Source organism: Mytilus galloprovincialis, chromosome 1, assembly GCF_965363235.1.
Source record: "Mytilus galloprovincialis chromosome 1, xbMytGall1.hap1.1, whole genome shotgun sequence".
NCBI classification, from domain to species: domain Eukaryota; kingdom Metazoa; phylum Mollusca; class Bivalvia; order Mytilida; family Mytilidae; genus Mytilus; species Mytilus galloprovincialis.
The window spans coordinates 38,395,373-38,407,015 of record NC_134838.1 but is presented as its reverse complement, the minus strand read 5'-3'; the positions used below and the strand labels follow the sequence as shown (position 1 = coordinate 38,407,015).

Here is an 11,643-nt window from a genome sequence, read left to right as displayed (position 1 = left end):
GGGTCTGCAAAATTTCATTAAAATTGCCAATTTTAGGGCAGCAACCCAACAACTGGTTGTAGGATTCATCTGAAAATTTGTGAGGGGATAGATCTTATTCTGATGGACAATTAAATCTTAAAAGATTTTCCCTAAATGTCTTAGTTTCCAAGATATAAAGCAAAATCTGCATTTTACCACTATGTTCTAATTTTAGCCATGTCGGCCATTTTGTTTGGTAGGTGGGGTCATCGGACACATTTTTAAACTATATACCACAATTATGATTGTAGCCAAGTTAGTTTAAATTTGGCCCAGTAGTTTCAGAGAAGAAGATTTTTGTACAAGTTACAAAAAATGACGAAAAAGTTGTTAAAATTGACTATAAAGGGCAATAACTCCTTAAGGAGTTGACTGACAATTTTGGTCATGATGACTTATTTGTAGGTCTTATTTTGCTGAACATTATTGCTGTTTACAGTTTATCTCTATCTACAATAGTATTCAAGATAATAACAAAAAACTGCAAAATTTCCTTAACTTGAATTACCAATTCAACAACAGGTTGTCCGATTCGTCTGAAAATTTCAGGGCAGATAGATCTTGACCTGATGAACAATTTACTCCCATGACAGATTTGCTCTAAATGCTTTGGTTTTAAAGATATAAGCCAAAATATACATGTTACCCCTGTGTTCTATTATTAGCCATGGCGGCCATCTTGGTTTGATGGCCAGGTCATCGGACACATTTTTTAAAACTTGATACCCCAAGAATGATTGGGGCCAAGTTTGGTTAAATTTGGCCCAGTAGTTTCAGAGGAGAAGATTTTTGTAAAAGTTTACGGAAGACGGACGCAGGACGACGGACGACGGACGCCAAGTGATGAGAAAAGCTCAATTGACCTTTCAGGTCAGGTGAGCTAAAAATGTATGCTTTGACCGAATGTATAATTAAGCTCCATCCGTAAAGATCGCCACATTGCAATAAAGTAGTATATAAAATTGTTCCGAGTCAAGTTTTCTAATAGACATCAACCATGTCTCAAAAGGAGCCTAAATTCAGTCTTGCATTCACTTTTTGTGAAACATTTATAATTGTTATATTTCCTATTTTCCAATTTGCAAAATAGAAAATATAAAGGTGGGGGGCATATAACATAATGGCAACGATTGCCCAAGAAAAACATCTGTTTAAAAATGGTTTATGTTTCGGCCGAAGTATCTTACACAATTTAATTTTTGAGCTGGAATAATATGGTTATTGCAGCTAACTTTGCAAGTTTGCGTTTTTGAACCTATCAAAATACATTTTGTTTCTCCCAAATGAAGGGACCCGGATATTAGTAGCTTGTTGTCATTTTCAGTTAAATAATACATAATAACCATTGACAGCTCTGCATTGACACCAAGACTTAAGTTCCTTTTCAAAATTTTCAGATATTACGTCCGAGTTCTTTACTAAAATAAAATTGTGCTATCATCAGCATATACTAATAATAAACAATTGAAAATAATTGATTTAATTTCGGCTTTGAGTTGTAAATAGTGTCAAATAAGTTACTAAATTAGTTTCAAGATGAAACGTATATCTGAAGTCTACCAGAGAAATAGAAGTTTTTAATTATTTTTACATAATTGTTTTCCAAAGAAAAGAACTATCTTTCAATTCTTTCCGGATGACCCGGTCTTCTCACCAAACAGAACGCAGCCATGTTTGCTACTATTTAAAATTAATACATATTGAAATATAGTTACCAAAAATCTTTTTGACTATATCTACCAATTACTTTGGTCAATTGCCTTCTCTTCAATCGATTTTTGTATATTTTTCTTGCTTTTTACTTTCAACAGATTCTAATAAATGTTTATTAATGTTACAAATCTGATCAAATTTCAGAGTATTAATGCAGTCACGTGTGATATGTCGACATCGGGCGAGTACTACTCATACAAAGAATATGTCAATCTGGAGCGAGAACTCTTACCAATGATATGTCAGTCTGGAGCAAGAAGTCATTCAAATGAAATAATAGTGTCTAAATTGAGCAAGAAGTCATATTGAGCGACAACTCATACATCTAGGGTATGTCAATCGGAAGTGAATACTCACATACTTATACAAACAGGTTTGTCAACCTGGTACTCATAAAAATAGTACACCTTAATAATGCTTTACATCTGGGACTATTATACTAGTTCCAGCATTCACAAGCGATTCTAGAAGAAACACTTTACATCTTTAAAAGAATACATACTGACATGACGGATACTAAATTTTCGAATGAAGAATGTGGGGACACGTATCTAGAGAGCTGGAACATAGAAAATCACATGAGAACGACCACTGGTGATAACACTCATCAATGTTACATATGTGATGAAACATTTAATCAGCTTGAAAACTTGCAAAAACACAGGATTGTACACACCGACAAACCGCATCAATGTTATATATGTGATAAAGCGTTCAAGAAGCTTGGTAACTTGAGCAAACACATGAAAATACACACTGAAGATAAACCTCATGTATGTGATATATGTGGTAAAAGGTTTATTCATCATTGTTACATGCAGTATCATATGAGAACACATGCTGGCGATAAACCCTATGATAAACCTCATCGGTGTAATATATGTGATAAAGCGTTCAATCAGCTTGGTAACTTGAACAAGCACATGAAAATACACACTGGAGATAAACCACATGCATGTGATATATGCGGTAAAAGGTTTATGCATCATTGTTACATGCAGTATCATATGAGAACACATACTGGCGATAAACCCTATGAATGTGATATATGTCATAAAAGGTTTAGTCTGCTTAGTAGCGTTCAAAAACACAAGAGAACACACACTGGCGATAAACCTTATAAATGTGATATATGTGGTAAAAGATTAGGACATTTAAATACTTTACGAAAACACACGAGAGCACACACTGGCGATAAACCTGATCAATCTGGTATCCTTGGTAATAGTAGCTTTCAAAATCACTTGAGAACACAAACAGGTGATAAACCTTTATTTGGTAATTTGTTAAGTGATCACAATGCCTATCGTACAGACTCGAGAACACATAGTGATGATAAACCTTCATTTGGTAATTTGTTAAGTGATCACAATACCTATCGTACAGACTCGAGAACGCATAGTGATGATAAACCTTCATTTGGTAATTTGTTAAGTGATCACAATGCCTATCGTACAGACTCGAGAACACATACTGACGATAAACCTTACAAATGTGATATATGTGGTAAAGGATTTAGACATCTTTTCAGCTTACAGAGACACACGAGAAAGCATACTGGTGATAAACCTTATAAATGTGGTGTATGTGGAAAAGAATTTAGTCGAAGATATGTTCTTCAAAGCCACGTAACAATACACTCAAGTAATAAACCGTGTTCATGTGATGTATGTGGTAAACAGTTTATTGATAATCATAATTTGCGTATACACATGAGGTTTCATACTGGTGATAAACCTTTTAAATGTGGTGTGTGCGACAAAACATTTTGTCGGGTTGATTATCTTCAGAAACACATGAGAACACATACTGGTGATAAACCGTACAAGTGCAATGTGTGCGGTAAAGAATTTAGTGATCAAGGTGCCTATAATAGACACATGAGAATACACACTGGAGACAAACATAAAAAATGTGACGTGTGTGGTCAAGAGTTTGGTCGAAAAGAAGCTCTACAAAGGCACACGAAAACACACACTAGCGATTAAACATCTAAATGTGATGTGTGATATAGAGGATTCAGAATAACTAATTGAAAACACAATTGCTTATAACTTCATGATAATCTAACAAAGATGTTTTATTATGAAAATAAAAAAGGGTCTGATAGAACAAATGATTAAGCATGTGCACATTAGAACACATACTAGTGACAACCTTACATGTCTTACATGATTGTCTTATATATAGAAAATAGTTCACCGAAAAATATAATTAACGTAGAAACATGAAACGGGTAACAATCATAAAGTATATAGCAAAGTATATACTAGTCATATATATAGTCTCTTGTTGAGAGTTGGTTCATTGGCAATCGACCCATATTTTCGTATTTTTCATATGTTGACCTATTTGAAGAATTTGTTTGTTCAATGTTTTTCTAAATACATTACCTTTATCTACTTTAGTTTTCCTAAAACACTCAACCTATTGTTCAAAGTTACAGATATTTTGAAGTTTAATACCGGAATCTAACTATTAAACTCTTTGTAACTAACTGTGTAACCCTCTGTAAATAAACAATTGATAAATTATTATTATTATTATTAATCGAATCTGGAAACAAGTTCATCAACTCTCTACATCATGGGCATTTGAACGAGATATTGCTTGCCCGAGATTTTCGATTCGCCATATTGTTTTGACAGTGCCGGCGTGCCGTAATTGTGTATTTTCTGTAAGTTTTTATAGTTACTTGAAATGATATTCTACGGAAGCCGGTTAGTGTCAGGGTGGAGTTTTATACTGAAGTCGTTATAACGACTTAGCTAAGTTGTTTAAACGAGTTAGCTAAGTTGTTGAAACGAGTTAGCTAAGTTGTTTAAACAAGTAAGCTTAGTTGTTTAAACAAGTAAGCTTAGTCGTTAAAACAAGTTAGCTAAGTTGTTATAACAAAATAAATATGCTTAGTCGTTATAACAACTTAGCTAAGTCGTTTAAACAAGTTAGCTAAGTCAGTACATTCATATTAAAGCAAAGCATAATGTATAAAAGGGATAATTGGTTCTCTCATTTGTGTCAACTTTTGTGATAAGAAATTTTGACATTGTTAAATGCTGTTCTGATCATGATTTTATTCATTGAAAATGATTTTAAACATATGTAATTCAAATAAATTATGTATACTGTAAATTAAGATATAATGAGGTTAATGGGTAAAGAAAGCATTTCATGCAATCAAAACCCAATGGAACTGACTTGATTTCTAAAAAGTAATAATCTTAGATATGAAATATTCAGTTAACTGAAAGAAGGTGACGATTTATCTCCAGTCACTAAATGCATTCTTAAAAAAATGTATTAAAACTATAAATTTTCGTGTAATATTATGGTGGAGAAATAATTATTATATTTGTTATTTTGATAAAGAACATTAATGCATTGGGAAATCTAGTTTAACCAAATTACTCCCCTTCAACCATTTCAATTTAGAATTCTACCAAAGATATTACATTTTGTCGAAAATAAATTATTACTGTCATAGATAAAGGCAACAGTAGTATACCGCTGTTCAAAACTCATAAATCCATGGACAAAAAACCAAAATCGGGGTAACAAACTAAAACTGAGGGAAACGCATTAAATATAAGAGGAGAACAACGACACAACATTAAAATGTAACACACACAGACACGGACTAAGCATTAGACAAAATCCTATGAGAATAACAAATATAACATCAAAACCAAATACATGAATTCCGGATAGATAAGTACCGTGACACGTCTTATAGTAATGTGATTTCACACTCAAAAATAAGAGAAAACAAACGACACAACGGAAACACAACGTTAAAATGTAACACACACAGAAACGAACTATAATATAACAATGGCCATATTCCTGACTTGGTACAGGACATTTTTAAAGGAAAAAATGGTGAGTTGAACCTGGTTTTGTGGCATGCCAAACCTCCCTCTTGTATGGCCATGTGAAATATAACATTAAAATGACAACACAACATTACAGGACTAAAATATAAATAAATAGGAGAACATAATTGACAAAGAAACAAACGAATAATAGCTAACAAAAGGCAACAAGTTTAAAACTTTAATACGCCAGAAGTGCAATTTGTCCAAACAAGACTTATCAGTGACGCCCAGATACAAAAGTTTGAATAGCCGAAACAAGTACAAAGTTGAACAGCATCGAGGACCAAAAGTTCAAAAAAATTGTGCCAAAAACGGCCAGGGTTTTCTGTTAGGTACCAGAACATCCCTATTATTTAGAATAATTTATACTTTTGCAAACAGTAAATTTTATAAAATGACTATACAAAAGATATATGATAAAACTGAAGTATTAACTAATTACAGGAAACAACCGAAATACACTACATAACCCGACGAAATGCAGCACATCCGAATAAGTTTAAACCTCAACGCCAAGTGACGTCAGATTTGAAATTTATAAAAAATGACAAAAAAATTACGTCACATATAAATTTGTAAGATAGAATAAGGATTGATTTAAGATTATATTTGAACTAAATATTGCTATTACATTTAATAACAATGCACATTTAAATACTTATTAATAGCAAACTAAGGTAGCAATTAACTATATTATATGTCCGGTTTGTTTTGAATCTAACTTCAAACGTAAACCATCGTACAGATTACGTTGAACAAAATGAAATCTAATTAATGAAGGCGGTGATTAATTTTCTTTACCATAACACATGAATATAATAGAAAAGACGTGAACACATTTGACAAAATCCGATGAGAATTACAAATATAACATTAAACATTTAAACTAAATACATGAATTTGGGATAGATAAGTACCGTAACACGTCTTATAGTAATGCGAATTCACACTCAGCAAAACAGTCACAATTGGTAATAAGTCACGTTTGGTAATTAAAAGATTAGACGACGTAATGACAAACAATCTACCATGTGGTAAAAATGTCCTTAGCTAGTTTGGTCAAAGACACATCGTATGAATCCACCAATTCGTTATGGTGTCCATAAAATTTACGGAGTGTCAACCTTAATCTGTCCTCCTCATAACATGAAATATGGGTTATTCAATGATAGAACATCATCAATATATCGGAAAGTAAAATTGAAGAATTTCGCAAGGTGCTTTTTCTTTTTGTTTTTTAGATGTGTCCAAGTGCAGAATATTTTTTTCTATAATTATCACATGATAATAACCAGCGTACATTTTAAAAACCATCATTCATCAATCTGTAACAAAGCAATGTGAATCGGAATGCATTGTTTATAAGTCGTGTAAACAATTAAAAGGTATTGTAGGAATATTGTTGTTATTCCAGCTACAAACTTTAAGGATGTGCATTTGTATATGTTTTTCTATAACACATTCAATTCATTCGTATCACAATGCTTTTGTTAAGCAATGTCCCTTTTGTACATACTAACATTTTTTTTATGATGAAAAATGCAAATATTATATTATTATATTGCAAATATTATTATATTCATATAGTTACTGTCTTCCTCTGAGACTCACCTCTATGGACATAAGTTTATTATATATTCAGATTTAATTTTCAAGTTAAAAAATGAGTCGTTTTGTACAATCATTCTGATGAATCTAGAGCAATTTAGAAGTCAAGGAAGTAAATTTGAAGGTCACCACGAATTCTATCTCTTTCCATCCAAACCTGTTTTTCTATTTTTGGGTCTTCATGTTGGGTTCTTGAGATCCGAACCTGCGCATCATGCCTTTCTATTCTTTGGTCTTCATGCTGGTATCTTTCACGTCGAAATTGGTTAACATCAATTGTTGGCCTACAATTATTAGTAATTGCTTTTTAGTTTTTACGTTATAATGTGATGCCTTATTATACTCACTATTTTGCCTGTTCGTCTGTGAGACTTTTTATGTTGTACGATTGCCTCAACTGTTTTGTTCCTTTCGTTTTTGTTAATTATGACAAAACAATCTCAGATTCAGAAAAAATAAAAACTTTAATCTATTAATTAATTTAAGGAATGACTGTAATATTCGTTCTGTCTATTCAAAATAGCTTCAAAAATGTGGTGCACACTGAATAACCTGCGTAGCCTACGAGTTATTTTGAAGTGTGCACCACATTTTTTATGTTATTACGAATAAACATAAAACAATATTACAGTCATTTCTTATAATTTAATTCTAAATTCCATTTTAAACCGGAGTAAACCATGAAAAAACGTTGATGACGTCACGGTCACTTGATACAATTATGTCTATGAGCTAATTCACATAACAACGTCAGCCAATCAGAAGACGCGTCTCTCCGGCACAGTCGGTGTGGATACACGCGTCCTTCCGACAGCAAGAGGGTTAAATACACCATTCAAAAATGTTTACTGGTATCAAACTCAAATATTTATTGGTAAAATTGGTGTTAAAACCGGGCCAAATTTGTTTATATTCACGAATTATGAGAAATATTTGTTTTGCTACCATTTTTAATAAGAATCAGTATGCAGATACAAGATGCATATGCAAATTTCAGGTGTTAAATTTGAAGTTAATTAGAATATTGTTGAAACTTCTTTTTTTTCTAGAATAGCCCATTTTATCCGGATTAATCTGTACACCTGTTATTTTGACTGCACATTTCAGTAATTTATGCTGGCATAGGGTTTAATTTGTTTGCAACTCCAACGTTAACTGATAAAACATGTACTAAGTTGTTTTTTTAGATATGATTTGATATACTGCATTCCAAAGTGCTCCTAAATGTTTTTAAAAGCTTGTGGTTTTACTAGGATTTCAATGCAATTCAATATGTAAGTATAATTCTTATATGATTTGCATATCTATAAATACTTGAATTGGATTGGTCTATTAGAATTTTTCTCTAAGTTTACACTTCGATAAACCATGTTTCCGAAACTACTTTTGTAATCTATTCATGCGCGATACACATTTAGCTTGCAGTGATCCCGGGATTTTAAGCAAATTGAGATTAAAAAATAATTGCATAACAGTTGTGACTATTCTAGTGCATACATAACAAAAAAAGAAATAAATTTATTGCACTAAAGCTTCGAAAATGTACAAAAATTAAATTTAATAAAATTCCGCGAAATTTCATGAAGGATTTGGCGAATTTACGTCATGGCAAAACACGACGTCATACGAATGGTTTTCAAGGGAAATATTATTTCGTTATGTGTACGCTGCAAATTCGGATAAAATTTAATTAAAAAGAAGTTTTTGAGGTAGGTGCTATTTCATTTAAGATTCCGTTGTATTTATCGGACATTTATGGTTTTTAGAAAGTCAAGATGGCGGCGTACTCCTTAGGTACGACTTGCCATTGTGCTTTTGATTGGTAAATATATATAGTAGCCATCAACAAAAAAATGTTTGGCTGAAGAATTATAAGGATTAAACACATTTTTTCTAGAGGTTATTGATGTGTAAACCGGGGCTCTTACTCACAAACTCAACATAAATGTCCGAATTTTTTATTCAGTTTGTGAGTTAATCGCCCCAGTTTACACATCAATAACCTCTGGAAAAAATGTGTTTAATCCTATAATAATTTGCAATATAAAAATGAGTACTTGTTTAAAAATAAACACGCTTTATTACCCCCACTTACCTAAAGATGCGCTTTGGTCGAGTAGTTGTTTCTTGTTCACATTCCCTGTTTCCATTCTCTATTCTAAATGTACATCAAAATATTAATAACTTTGATTTTAACAACACTTGATGTTTACAAAAATGTATTGAGAACTCATCTTCCTTTAAATCCAAAATAGTGAAAATTGACACCCTATAAACACGAATTGTGTGCTTCCTCTGTTTCTCACATAACAACTTCCAATAGAGGCCCAAGCTGATATGTCATTTTTCTAGTTTACTTGACGCATTAAACGTTAAAAGAATGTGTACTCCCCCTGATATCCAATTGAAATTATACAAGAGAAAAATGTATCAGAAAAGGTAAAAATGATCAAGTTGGTATATTCGAATTGTTTATTCTGTCCCTTGCTTTAATAACTTAATAAAGGTGCTTTCTTGGGGACTGTTTGCATCTAACATACGTGTTTATGCTAAACTTATAGTATTTGAGATATTCTAAACTATTTGTTAAAAATAAAATTAACAAAACATTAGATTATTGAAGATGCAAATACATTTTGATCATTTATATGCATAACCATGAACACACTTCACAGGAAGATTAAAAATTAATAATTTGCATCTTTTCTCATTTTCAATTAAAATTTAAGCAATTCTTCTTTTCCTAAATTTGTTTTAAAAAAAGGGAAAAATGAGTTAACTAATACCCTTAGAATTTTCATAAAATCCCAATAGACTTTACCTGGGTTTTTTATACATTATAAGCTTAAAAACTAATTGTGTATTATCTATAAGGTTATTTGTCTTCAAAATGAAATTGTTTAGTCTGTCCTTTAACGTAGTATTTAAGAAACAATTGATGCAAATTTTATCGCTCGGACAAAAATAATCACGAATATAATGCCTACTCATGTTAAAACTACAATAAAGTATAGCTTGCATCAATTATTTCGATTCTGAATAGGACAATTAAGGTAACTTCTATGTCCGATAAGCACAAGTGTAAAATAATTTGTGTAGGCTCTTCCATGAACCTCCTTTTTGTTTGTTTGTAAAGAAGCAAACGGCTGGCACTGTGGTTTTTCAGAGGGAGGAGTTTGAACAACCAGCATGAACGGTTGTCGTATCTAAGTCAAATATATCAATTTCGGAATGCAACACATTACAGTCATCACAAATGAATTAGTAACATCATGTGCACCATTTAAGAGTTTGAAAGTGTTTTAAAGTTAAGGAAATATATTAAGTGCATGATAATTTGATAAAATTTGATAATTTGATAAAATTCACTATTCTAAAGAAGTCAATATACGCATGTGCAAACAAATTGTATTATATTTAGAGCATGGGTTTGTTCACAAAGCGAAAGAAGCACGTCATATTACAATAAAATACAAATGTTTTTAAATTTTTTGAACTGTTCAAATTTACCCCTGACAACCGATCAGATATTTGTTGGATTGGATGCGGTATGGGGGGATAATTGTGAGGGAAAAAATCCTGGCTCGACTGTTGTTAATCATCCGTGTATCACCATGGTTTAATTGGATTTTCATTAAATATTTTGTTCGTATTTCAATATTTAGATTTCTTACCTTGTATTGTTAGATTTTACTTTGCTATACATTAATCCAATGACCACAATGTTGAAGACTAGTAAAACTATAACTAAGACTATCGTCAAAACTGATTTCTTGTCATCTAAAACAAAACAAAAAACATCAATTGAAACTACTTTGGAAGTCATTTAACTTTTTTTACTATTCGATACCTTTGGTTTGCGATCTAGATCAGTTTGGTATGATTTGTCCTTTTAAACTTTCATTTTCTGTCTGTGCAGTGTTTATAAAAAATGTTTGTTTGTTCTTATGTTTTCTGTTGAAAATTGTCATAACATTTTCTTCGAAATATGGGTTTTGATTGGCCCTTAATATTATTTTTTTTCTGTTTGAATCACTGTATAATAGATTAGAGTGGAAAAATACATTAAGATAAAAAAAAAATGAGATGAAATTCAAGAATGAAAGAAAAGTATTTCTTTAACATCCTTGATCATCATCAGTTTCAGGTAAAACCCTTACATGGACGGTGCCATATGTGAAGCAATATCTGCTTACCCTTCCGAAGCACCTAAGATCACCACATTTTTTATTAGCGTTCTTGTTGCTTGGTCGATGTTGGGTTTTGTGTAATATTGATTATCTGTTTGTCTTTTTTCCCTTTTTAGCCATGGCGTTGTCAGTTTATTTTCGACTTATCAGTTTGAATATCCGATTGGTACTTTTGCATCTCTTTTCAGGAAGGCTTTTCGAAAATACACAGAAATTTCCTTTGCATTAAACCGAGT

General features: G+C 31.8%; 1 protein-coding gene across 1 annotated transcript; it reads left to right on the top strand.

The window, feature by feature from the left end:
• The first annotated feature begins 1,881 nt into the window (after positions 1-1,881).
• Positions 1,882-4,234, top strand: LOC143073651 (uncharacterized). The gene has a single exon (XM_076249345.1). It carries the CDS (start codon positions 2,241-2,243, stop codon positions 3,720-3,722), a length of 1,482 nt encoding a protein of 493 aa, XP_076105460.1. The 5' UTR covers positions 1,882-2,240; the 3' UTR covers positions 3,723-4,234.
• Positions 4,235-11,643: the final 7,409 nt, after the last annotated feature.

What these genes read in the sequence shown, in the direction of transcription:
- LOC143073651 (XM_076249345.1), top strand. Translation starts at nt 2,241, where the DNA reads ATGACGGATACTAAATTTTCGAATGAAGAATGTGGGGACACGTATCTA.